The 12,717-nt window shown below is 45.4% G+C and overlaps 1 protein-coding gene across 2 annotated transcripts in view; it reads right to left on the reverse strand.

Moving 5' to 3' along the window:
- OSTF1 (osteoclast stimulating factor 1) overlaps positions 1 to 12,555 on the reverse strand; it is a 55,465-nt gene extending 42,910 nt beyond the window's left edge. Inside the window, exon 1 of one of the 2 annotated variants that reach the window (XM_036433777.2) lies at positions 12,276 to 12,555. In XM_036433777.2, the coding sequence (XP_036289670.1) occupies positions 12,276 to 12,309 (34 nt within the window). In that variant the 5' untranslated portion in view covers positions 12,310 to 12,555. The remainder of the gene's footprint in view (positions 1 to 12,275) is intronic. The other variant, XM_036433776.2, reaches the window with a different exon arrangement.
- Between the last annotated feature and the right edge of the window lie 162 nt (positions 12,556 to 12,717).

Below are 12,717 nucleotides of genomic sequence, written 5' to 3' on the forward strand. Positions count from 1 at the left end.
ATGCTGGGCATGGCACCTGGGACATTACAGAGCCGCAACTGGCATCTCGCCGAAGGCTGGGCCCGGAAGGCGATGCTCTGGTCACGAGTCCCCTCTCCAGCTTGTCTAGTTCTGAGAGCCGAGAGTGCTTATGGGAAGGGGTGGCGAGACAGAAGTCTGCAGGGTCAGAGAAGGCCCAAGACATTGTGGAGGTCCAGAAAGAGTCACCCCCAAGAAGGGCCTCTGTGGTATACGGATTGTTTTGATCTAAAGGTGACTATAAGCCGCAGGCTCAGCAGAAACTTTTGCCCCCCACTCCTATCTGCCTAAGAATTTGAATTCGAGGCCTTTCCCATAAGAGATTTTCAGTGGTCACCTTTTCAAGCCCCGTCTATGAGACGGCAAACGTTCATGTTCTCAGCAGCTGCTCTTCTTATCACCCTGCAATGACCCTGATTAGCCCCCGAGGTGCATTACCTCAGCCCTAACACAGAACTTCTTACAGACCTCAGTCCCCCTGTCTGCGTAAACCTCTCCTGCACGTGGAATCGCTGACTCATATGCGCGGTTCCCATACATGTGTGTATGTGTTAAATTTAGTTGTAGTCTCTTGCAAATCTGCCTCATGTCTATTTGACCCCGCAGAGTCCAAGTGACTCCCAGAAAAGGTCAAAGAAATGTTCAGGCCCTAGCCGGTTTGGCTCAGTGGCTAGAACATCAGCAGGAAGACTGAAGGGCCTTGGGTTTGATTCTGGTCAAGGGCACATACCTGTTGTAGGCTCAAGCTCGATCCCCCACCCCGATCCCCCACCCCAGGCAGGGCACCTGAAGGAGGCAACCAATTGATGTGTCTCTCGCACATCGATGTTTCTCTCTGTGTGTCTCTCCCCTTCCCTTCCACTATGTCTAAAAATCAATGGAATGTCCTCGGGTGGAGGATTAACGACAACAACAAAAAAGAAATGTTCAGGTGTTTTTCCAAACCAGATCACATCTGGGGAAAGGGAAGAGGGGCCCAGGAGAATAAAGTCCCTAAAGAATGACAGAGAAGTCCCTAGAATTTCCCTAGAGAATGACAAAGGTCAGACAAATGAAAAGCTGTGGTTTCTGGGGCTGTAGTTAAACTAGGGTAATTACAGGACCATTCTTTTGAAAATCCCCTACCATCAAGGACTGGACATAGCTGAAGGTCGGATACCTAGATTCAGTGAGGAACTCAGCTACTCCCGCCCCAAGGCACCTTTCACACTCATTCCAGAGGCTGTAAGTTGCTCGTGATTTTAACTCTTTCTCATTAAAAGACATCCAGAAAATAATTTCTCTCTATGCAATGGGGCCATGAGCTGGGGAAGACAGGGGACTGAGACTCTGGAATTTGCTCTTAAACTTCTGTGAATATTCCTGGTCCCTTTCCAAACTCTTGAACCTATGGGACTATTTGCTGTTTATGATGTGGATGAGTTGACAGAGAAAAAAACTAACCTCTCTGCCCACAGGGACAGATGCGGGGAAACTCACCACTTTCTCTCCCCTGGCAGTGGCTTTCAACCATCACTCAGCGGTATTTAAATTGCAGGCTTTTATAATAATTACCAGGAATTTGCCCTCCTTCAGTACCCACTGTCCAGCGGCAAAAGTAACCTGTCTTCTCTTGTCATCTGTCCTAACAAATTGCAGTTCTTTATGGCCTGAAGTGTATTTAGTAGAAAATTAATACTCAAGAGCACTATAATAGTTTTTAACTACAACGGGATTTTTTGTTTGTTTGTTTAAGTTCTGAAGTTTTAGCAATAAGACTTATATCCATCAGGACAATTCTAGGTTCTTAAAACTGTCATTATATCGGAAACCCTCTAAGTACAGAAATGTTAGTTTCTTTTTTGAAAAAGAGGCTTCGGTTTCTTGTGTTAAGAACCACATTAACTGACAAAGTGAAGGGTGTTCTGAGAACAACTTTCTTAGGGGAAGAATCGCTGTTTCTCTCCCAGAGAGGAGCACTGAAAACCTTCCTTCCTGGAATAAAACATGGCTGTTCCTATAAAGCAAGGTCTGAGCTAGAATCCCTGGCTTAGAACTGTTACCTCCAAAGAAGACAGAAAAAAATAAATGTCATAGAAAAGAGGATTCTGAACAATATTTTGCACAGAATTAATCTCTGCACACCAGCTAAAGATACATCCTTAGCTCTCAAACCTCTGGAGTTGATGTTATCCAGTCACCAAGAGCTTTATACATTTTCCAAACATAAAAGTCCTCAGCCATTCATGAATGCCACAGTTGGCGCGGGTGTCCTTGGCTGTGCCTGTAGGGTCCAGACACATTTCTGCAGGGTCACCCTGGTGTTCTCTTCTACTAGGAAGCTACCAAAAAACAAACAAACAAAACAAAAAACACAAACCCTTGACTGCCCTATTCAACCAGAGCCCAAGAGAAGTCAGATTAGACCTGTTCACAAACATGCTATGTCCTCTTCCCTCCCTTCCTCCCCTCTGCTGCATTGTCATGGAAATCTGGACTGATGAAAGCCCTTAAGGTATTGAATCCCTCCATGTGTTTGCATTCACATAACACTTGAGAGTGGGGAGTAGCAGGAAGACAGGGAGCAACAAACATGGTGCAGGGTTCTACATGAAGCTCAGGATAAAATTAAGTAGAAATCTGGGGAGTTCTTTAAAAAAAAACCGCGTAAGGCAACGAAAACTTAGAATCAGAGTTTCAAGGGAAGAAACAGGCCCAGAATGGTCTAGGTAGGTACTGGCTTATCAAGGGGACCTGGCAATTAAAAACCGGAGGCTAGCCCTGGCCTGGTGGTTCAGATGGCTGGAGCATCTAGTACACCAAAAAGGTGGTGGGTTCAGGGATCAAGCCTGCAGCTGGGATATGTGCCCTTGACCGGAATCAGTCCACAGGCCAGCACTCTATCCACTGAGCCAAACTGGCTAGGGCTCCATGTATTTTTTGTTTGTTTGTTTGTTTTTCCTTCTCTCTCCCTTTCCTCTTTCTGTGGAAATCAGTAAAAACATATCCTCTGGTGAGGATTAAAAAAGAAGATTAAAAAAGAATTTGAGACCAGAATTTCACCCCAAAGCTAACGTTCATTTCCCATTACTATATTTTACCTCTTCTTTCACTGAAAGCCGAGTCCCTGGAATATCTGGGCGCTATTAGCCTGTCTTTATGCCTGAAGTCCTGTGAAAGAGTACAGTGGCCCTCTTAGGCACAGGGGATAAGTTCCAAGACTCCCAGTAGATATGGGAAAACACAGATAGTACCAAGCCCTGAATATATATACTATTTTTTCCCCCTACAAATACATACCTTCTCACGGAAAGGAGGCACTTGTCTTTGGCATAGCCAAATTGTCAGCATCCTTACTCTTGCGCTTTGGGGCCATTATTAAGTAAAATGAGGGCTCCTAGAACAGGGGCACAGGGTACCGAGACACTCCATCCACCGAGAGGGCTACCACGTGACTGACAGGCAACAGGAGGAGCCAGGAAAAGGGACGATTCACGTCAGGCGGATGGTCTGAGACTTTGTCACACTGCTCCGAAGGAGATGAGATTTAAAGTTTATGAACTGTTAACTTCTGCAATCTCCCACTTCATGTTTTCGGACTGAAGTTGAGTGCGGGTCACTGAAACCATGGGCAGCCACGCCGTGGGGACCAGGGGGACTATGGCATGAATTCCTTCCCGGAACCTTGTTTTCAGCTCACCTAATTCTTAAGTTAAACACCTTTGGGAAGGGGGTTAAGATAAATCCATGAAGGTGGATTTGCTCCTCGGGTGTGAAGCGGTGAGTAGGTTCATTCTCAGAGCCCTATGGAGCTGAAATGACAGGAAACCAAGTCCCAGACGACGTCAGAGAAGAAGACCAGGGCGGTCCTGATCGAGACGCTGCCATAAGGCTCTCTGGGCATGTGGCCCTGGTCCCTTAAGGTGCCATCATCAGAGCTCAAACCAATGGCTACGGTATGCGGGCCTGCCTGAGGTTAGGTCTGAAGCAGCAAGGACACCTAAGGGGAAATCCACTGAAGAGTAGCCACAGACCCAGGCCAATCGAGGGTCAGAGTATACCCGAAAGGCCCAGGTGTGTTAGCTAAAGGATAAGGGACAGGTGTCCCAGCAGGAGAAAAGCAGGCCAACGACAAGGGTTTGGGACAGGCAAAGCAGCAGATACCCCCGTGCCAGTCGATCAGAGAGTGCCCCACAGGTCAAGACGTCAGAAAGACGCAGTGCCAACCAAGCATCTGGAAATGGGCAGGCACCCACTGTGGAGAACAGAACTTCTACCACGCCAGGGACCCTTCAGAGGCCCCAAATTTGGATTTCCAATGGCTCCTGGAGAGTGGGAAGCCATGAGGCCACGATCAGAAGCAGCCCTGTGGAGGGGGCCAGGCTTCCTAAAAGAGGAGTGACACCTGCTTCCCATTTCAACTTAACACAGGCCCCGGCTCTTCGGCAGCTGCTGGGGTGCCTTAGATTTAGAACCTGAGGACAGAAGAACGAAAGAGAGGGATTTCTTCTCCAACAGAAAAAATAAGGCAGAAAACAATCTCTCTGGCACACCCTTCAGAAAATAACTTTGGAGGGGATGGTTTCTGTTGTAACATTTCACAGCCAGTTTCCAGGCCTGAAAAACAGTGAGAATGCTGCCTTCAGGGTACGTCCTCCCGGCTACTGATGGACTTGCAGTGACTCATCAAACAAGGGCCCCAAAGCAGAAAACCCTGTAAACCCGGTGAGGCAACATTTTTAGAGAGAGATTGGAATCTGGTTTTCAAGCAAGGCATTACGAGGCTCTGTGGATACTTCCAAATCGGGAGTCTGAGACCTGCCAACCGTGCCAACGGGCTAGCAGGGCTTCTCCCAGCCGGGCCGCCCTCAGCCGTGCTCAGGGACACTGCCACTGGAGGGGTCCTGCCCCCAAGTATGGCCTGGGTCAGGAGGTTCACGGAAGACACAGCCACACCAGGACACTCTCCAGGGGAAGCCATGCTTTGTCTCATGCAAAAAGTTGACTCAAGTCTTTTCTCCCCAGACAAGGGAGGGAATCCTGAAATAGAACCAATGCGTTTCTCAGAACCAAGCAAAATCCCTGGAGTGTCAGGCTGCCAGAAAGACTCCCTAGTGCTGCCGCCAGATCCTCCTAAAGGGCTCAAGGCGGCCTCTGTAGCGGTATTCGCTGAGCTTTTCCCTAGGGTCTTCCTTCATTCCAATTCAGGCTGCCCGGAAATCAGGAGCCCTAACCTAGGAAAGAACCACAGGGAATGTCTTCTTTGGTCCCAGGGATGTAAAACCAAAGTAACTTGCCGAAACCGGTTTGGCTCAGTGGATAGAGCACTGGCCTGTGGACTGAAGGGTCCCAGGTTCAATTCCAGTCAAGGGCATGTACATTGGTTGCAGGCACATCCCCGGTGGGGGGGTGTGCAGGAGGCAGCTGGTCGATGTTTCTCTCTCATCGATGTTTCTAGCTCTCTATCCCTCTCCCTTCCTCTCTGTAAAAAATCAATAAAATATATATATATTAAAAGTCAATAAAACATATTTTTAAAAAGTAATAATAAAAATAATAATAATAAAAATAAAACCAAAGTAACTTACCAAATCCTAAGGGATGCTAATGAGCTTTAAAATCCCACGCTAATCAACATGCACAAACACAAAGCTCTCCCCCAAGAGCAGGTTGAGGAATTTTCCTTGTGACTCTAACAGTTCTACAGGTGCCCAGACATCAAGTGGGAAAGGACTGGCGGGAAGAAGGAATGAAAAGGAGGTGGTCATAGCAGCCCCACCAATGGCCTGTGTAAGGGATTGGAATCTGTGGCCCTCTTTAACCCATGCTGCAAACTACACACCCACGGCTATGGTTAACCCTCTGACAAACAGAGACGCAGGTAGGTAGAGGGCTGATATGCAGACATTGAAGTTCTCCACTCCTGTGTAGAACAGATTCTTGTTTTCCACTGACTGCTATACCAAATGAATGACTTTCTCTTTGATTCGGAGCAAATCTCTCCGATCCACAGTTGCATGTGTGCACAGCAAGTCTCCCTGGCTTCTCTGAGAGATGAAAAAGCTCAGCCCTGTGCAGTCAGGCGAATGTGGATAGGAGGACATATCAAATTATTCCATTTCTGCCCAAGTCAGATGACTTCCCCCCGTTTTTGTCTACAAAACTCTTCCTCAGCATAGGAGATCCTGCTTAAATTTGTCCTTCCTGTGACACCTTCTCAGCTTCCTCCAGCTCCTTCCCAGTTCTTTGGTCACACTGTGATGCTATCTCCTATGATGACATGCTTTGTAACGTAACTGTTTAAGACAAGCTCACACATTTTTGGTAGGAAGGTCATTTGGTACAACCTCTTTTGGAGAACATTTTGGAAATGTCTATGAAAATGAAAAGTCACGTGCCTTTGAACAATACACCAACCCCTCTGTCAGGACTTTCTGTAGATTTATTCACCAAGTAAGCAACAAGACTGTTATAACAAAATAATGGAAACAATCTAAATGCTAGCTAATGTAGGTCTGATTGAATAAATACAATAGAATACCATGCGGTTGTTCAAAAAAAACTAGGAAACTCTCTTTGTACTGATACCTAAACATTTTCCCCCAAACTCCTGTAATTTGTTTGATAGAGAATCTCCCCCACAAATACAGCTTTACTGAAGTATGGTTGACAAATTTATAGAGAATCTTGACTTAGCTCACATCAGCCCACTGAAAGTGCCAAGTGCATCTCTCTCTCTCTCTCTCTCTCTCTCTCTCTCTCTCTCTCTCTCTCTCTCTCTCTCTCTCTCATATTTTGTTTTTCCCTGGGCAATAAGCAAGGGAGCACACTTTAGCAATGGTTTTTCACTGGACATGAGATATAAGGTAAAGGAGATTAAAATCTGCCACTCAAAAATGTGCCACTTTGGTGTAAGGGTTATTGTGAGCTGAAGGCAGGTGAGTAAAAGCAGACACAGGAAGGACTCTTTATCCCAAGCATGTCAAACTCAAAGGCTCACATGGGCCAAATAAACAAGGTTTAAGTTTACGTGGGCTGCAAAACAATAAAAACTTCAATTTTCATAGAAACATAGGTTTATTTCGATAGAGACATGCTGAATACAAAGGGCTGAAATAATTGTTAACATAAAAATAATAGAACATTTTAATAAAAATTAATATTTTTCTTGAACATTACGTTACCAGACACTGAATAACTGCACAAATAAGTAACGCAAATAAACCTATTTTTCTTTTTCCCCGAAAGTGAAAGATTTCCTGTTGCACACACCAAACAAGCACACACCAAACCAGTACAAAGCTAATGATATGGCAATCGGTTGCTAAAATATTTGCTGCTAGTATTAGTGGAGAGAAATGGTGTGCCTGCATGTAAGGTGGGGAAGGGAAATGAATGCAACACGATTATAGTAATCAGTCATTAGCAAATGTTGTAGTTCATTATTAATAATTATGTATAACATGATATTGTGAGAATTAAGATACAAATTTTTATTAAAATATTTCTTACATACAGTTATAATGGCTGGGCCCCAAAAAGATTCATTGTGGGCTGCATTCGGCCACGGGCCCTGAGTTTGACATGCTTGCTTTATCCTCTCCCTATTGACCTAAGAGCAGGGCATAAATTCCTCTTGTGAAGGTATCCCTCCCAACATGTTCCCATATAAGAATGAGGAGAACAATCCTTATCACTGGAGTTGGAAATGGCGCCTAAATGAGTCTGTATAAACAAATCTTACTAAAATGACCTTTATCTTTCATTAGTTTCCCCATATATTTACCTTCCAGTTTATTCCCCATAGAAGCCTGACCCTCTTGTTCTTTGTCTAGTCACTTCTCCACACTTCATTACAGTTTGTTAAAATTGTGTATGAGCTTCCAAGATTAACCAGTTCTTTGGGTTTTTCACTTCTTTTCTGTATATTCCCATCTCTATATATAAAAGCCTAATATGCAAAGTGTCCCTTCAGGATTTCAACTGATCTGGGAGTTCGATCGCTCACTATGCTTTGCGCTGACCACAAGTGGGCGGCATGGAACTAAGGAAGGCCCCCGCCGGCAGCTGGGGTAGGGAAGCCCTGGCTGGCAGCTGCCAGCCACTAGGGACCCTGCCTGTGCACAGATTTTGTGCACTGGGCCTCTAGTGTACATATAAAATTAAAACAAGATAAATTTGTATGCATTTTTCTTCTGTTAATCTGTGTTTTTTTTTCCTCAGTTTAATTCATAGGACCCAGACATAGAACCTAGGAAGGTAGAGGAAATATTTTCCTCTCTTATAGAGGCGTGCCAGAAAAACGAGTTACTAGTCACAGTGAAGTCAAGCAGTGGGAATGTTAACACAAAAGGGAGGGGACCCCCGCTACTTTCAGAAGTAGTGCTGATGGACAGTGCCTCCAGTCTTTGCTCCTTTATGGTGAAGCTACAAGATGTACCCAACCACAGTCTCCCTCACCTTCTTCCAGACAAAGACTTCATTATGTATCAAGACTTTTTATGTGTGTCATGCATAAAAAGTTTAGTTGCTATGCCGGTACAAAGAAATAAAAGATTATTCTATCCTCGGAAAGTATCTAATAGTCTAATACAGACCTATTGAAAGAGGGGTGATACAAAGCCAATATGAAAAATACAATTGTGTAAGTTAATAAGGATGGCTGCCCCACAAAACCTCGTCCAATCTAACAGAATTCTCACAGGTTTCTCTGAGCAAAATGCAGTGACTCCAGTTAAGGCTTGTGTTCCATTCCTGGGTCAAACCAACCACTTCCTACCTTTGAGACCTCAAATAGTTTTCTATTAGGATCTCCCTTTTAGGGAAGCTAAGATAATCAAATGAGATGGGGCATTTAAAGTTCCTGGCGCAATTCCTGACACTTAGGAATAAATGTTAACTATTACCACCACCACCACCACCATCATCATCATCATCATCCTGTCATTTTCAAGGCATTTCTCAAACTGTATAATGGAGCACCTCTGACATTTATCTATTAAGAGGGGGGAAAAATATATGAAAGTTCAGATGGTTTTGGAGGAAGACCTTTTCCCTCTCAGCGGTGTTATATAAGCAGCATATGTGTGACACCCTTGAATTTTCTTTTGTACTGTGTATACAAAACAACCCAAAACATTGCCATTTGCTCCTTCAATGTCCCGCAAATTTATTTTCAGAAGACACGTGAAATATTTATGCCGCTTTACTTCCACCATCAAAATCAATACTTCCAGCTACAGTGGAGGGTCATCAAAGCTGCTTTGAATGCAAGGACTGTAGCCACATCTCATTCAATAGTCCTTGGCCCATTTTACATCAAGTCTCAGAATAGTCTCTTTAAAAAAAAAAAAAAAAAGGCTTTGTGAGAACATAAGTCGTTTTCTCCACTCCAACAAGCAGGACCGGTTCACCCTAATTTAACTGCGAGGCTCCAGAGGGAGGCTGAAGGGAGCAGAAATGCCACATGTGTGTAAAACAGTAGAAGGTACAGAGGAGTCCATAAGGAATGCGATAAACCACAAAACTGTGACACGTTTTAGCAGAGGGAGCACCATAGTGACACATCTAACAATTAGAGACCTGCCTGGGATGGCCAGCAGTGAATAAAAACACCACTAAACAAGGGAAGGTGAAAATGTGAACGAATTGATTTTTCAAGCAGAAGGTAGGTGATACTGTAGTGTAGAGCATAGAGGAAACATGGCAGCCAACAGCAAGGCACTTAAAATGGAATCTGATTCTGTCCTGGGAATAACTGTTTGTATCTTCTGTTTCCAATGAAATGGATTTGAAAAAGAAAAAAGAAAAAAAAAAAAAACCTGGGTAAAAACAGCGGTTATCACCAGATGATAAGTAGGGATGGTTTTTATATATTTATTATTTTCTGAAGGTTTAATAATAAAAATATTGCTTTTATTTTTAACTACAAGATTTTTTTAAAACAAAATGGACAAATCAGCCACTTACTTGTAGGAACAACCTAAAATTAATTGTACATATGTAAACCTCTCCCATTAGACTCAACACTCTCATGAGTGAGAACCTATTTCATTGTTCCTTGGAATCCTGGTGTCTAGCACAGAGCTTACATACATTAAGAAGTGCTTTTGGCAAATGAATTTTGATTACGGACAAAACCCCAAACGAGGTGACACCTGGTGTAGCCTTAGGAAGGAAATTAAGAAAATGAAAAAGGAATTAAGTGGCAGGGCTTTCCCACAAGCAGCTGACCAGCATTCGTCTGGGCAGCCTCCTTTGATTGGACCCCCTCATAGGATATTGCCAATCACCCTGATAGATAGATACTTCAGCCCACGTGATAAAAAGCTTAATGTTCCTTATTCCCAAAACTTTCCAATAAGTCCTTTGTCCTCTCTCACCTAGCTGTCCTCTTCTCATATTGCCGATGAACTGAGCCACGCTGTTCCGCCCGGTTCTTGCTTTGCAGAATGCTAGAGGGACCCTATTTCTATGGTGACCTTATTTGAGTTTGGATGTGATTTATAAATGTGTGAGGAATCCCAGCTGTCTCTCAACAACGGTCATTTTCAACCATTTGCTTTCTGGTTTGCTGAAGAAGCGAAAGCAGTGATGCTAGACAACAAAAATGATTCCTAGGAGTTTATCCCCAACTGGGAACATTATGGTCCTTAAACCACACCCATGTGTGCATAAGTCCACACTCGCGCGCACACACACACACATCACATCCCATGTCCCTCCAGCTGCAGCAAAGACATCACTTCATGTCTGAAGATATTAAAAAAAAAACAAAACAAAAAAACACCCTCATGAATAGCTTCTCAAGACATTCTTTAAAATAAAGTACAGTACTTTATTTGGCTATCAAATAATAACTATGCTTTGTTGAATACTTGAGGTCATGATTCACATCTGAGTTTAGAAAGCGGCCACCTCCTACATATTCACTTAAAATGCAGATTCCTCATCAGATTCCACATCTAAAGAATCACAGAGCCCAATTCTCACAGCAGCGCCAAAGTCCCAGTAGCTTTCTCCACACCCACCCACCGAAATTTAAGTCTCCAGTGAATCACCATTCCACATATGTGAGTATGTACACCATTTTCAAATCAAATGACTTGACACTAACCATGCATGTGGGCAAAGAAAGAAAACTTAATAATCGTGCAAGTTCTAGCACTTCACTAAAAGTTTACCAAAAAAAAATCAAGGAAAAATTAATCACTGAAACTCTATGCCTTGCAACAGAGGTTACTTTGAAATGTAAATGGATATTTTTTCAGCCTATGCTCTACCAAAGTTCCATGAGATGGGGAGGGGGGGAAAAAACCTGAGTAGGTCAGGGCCATTTATTTTCTGTTTCCTGCGTTCCCCATAATCACCTACCAAATGAACGTGGGAAAGTGTGTTAAGCAGAACTGATCTGAAATACACCAGACCCTTTTAAATTCTCTTTTCTCCCTATCGCAGGAAATATTCTAAAGTAAAAAAAAAAAAAAAAAAAAAAAAAAGAACCAGGACGATGGGCCAAGAAAACGGCGTTGAGGGATTTAGTAATCTCGCCCTCTCCGGTGCAGAAGGCCCAACCACGGGGGCAGCGGAGGGAAGGACTGGCGCTGCACGATAAAGTGACACTTCCCGGAGTTAACGCCGAGATTCCTCTGCCGCAGCCGCGATGGTTCTCGCCATGAACTCGAGCACAAGTCTCCTAAGTGTGTGTGTGTGTGTGTGTGTGTGTGTGTGTGTGTGTGTGTGTGTTTGTGTGTGTGTTTCCCTCCAAGATGCCGAGATCAATTTCAAAAGCTGTTCCTTTCAAAAGTCCCGAAGGAGCCTCGCGCACGCACCCCACCCTGCAAGCAGCGAACTTCCTGTTCTCTCGGGCCGGTCAAGAACTCTAACTTGACAGTGACACACACTGAAAAAAAAAAAAAAAAAAAAAAGGAAGTGGCTAATTTCTTTTTTTTTTTTTTAGAGACCAATAACCCTGTCCACCAGGAAAGTTTCCATGGGGCGAAGCCATCACACCCGCTTGGAAGTCGCAGAGAATGTCCATGTTGTAAAACCGAGGGCGACAGCATTTTTTAAAAAATACACTTAAAAAAAAAATCTTCGAAATCCTCTTGCTCTGCAAAAAAAAACAAAAAAAAACAAAAAAAACGATTCCTCCTCTTTAGCGAACGCAAACTCCCCTCCCGGTGGGTCGGATCCGGGCCGGGTCCGCGCTGCCCAGCGGCAGAGAACGCTCGCCGGGCACCGGGGCGGCCAGGGGGCCCGGCCGGCGCCTCCCTTACCTGGTTTGACCGGTTTGGGTGGCGGCTTCGCCATCTCGCTTCCTGGAGCAGCTGATCCTCAAGACGACGACGCACGAAAAGCCCAGCGAACGCGCCCTGCCGCCAGCCGGCTCTCCTCCGGGAAGCCCGAGATCCTGGGTTCTGCCTGGTGCGCAGCGGTGCGCCCTGGAGGACCCGCGCCAACGCTCTATCCACTGAGCCACCTGGGCTGCGGGACCAGCGGACGCAGGCACAGGGGCTCCCGGCGCAGTCCCCGCCCCGCCCCGCGGCCGCCCAGCCGTCCGGAGCGCGCGCCCGGCCGACGAGGAAGTGGCCGCCGCCTCGCCGAGCGCTGATTGGCTCCCCGGCCGGCGGCGCGGGGGCGCGGGCGCGCGGGCGGCGGCGCCGGGGCGCGGGCGGCGGCGGGGGCGCGGGCGGCGGCGGGGGCGCGGGCGGCGGCGGG

This window comes from Pipistrellus kuhlii, unplaced genomic scaffold (genome assembly GCF_014108245.1).
Source record: "Pipistrellus kuhlii isolate mPipKuh1 unplaced genomic scaffold, mPipKuh1.p scaffold_m20_p_12, whole genome shotgun sequence".
Classification (NCBI taxonomy): Eukaryota; Metazoa; Chordata; class Mammalia; order Chiroptera; family Vespertilionidae; genus Pipistrellus; species Pipistrellus kuhlii.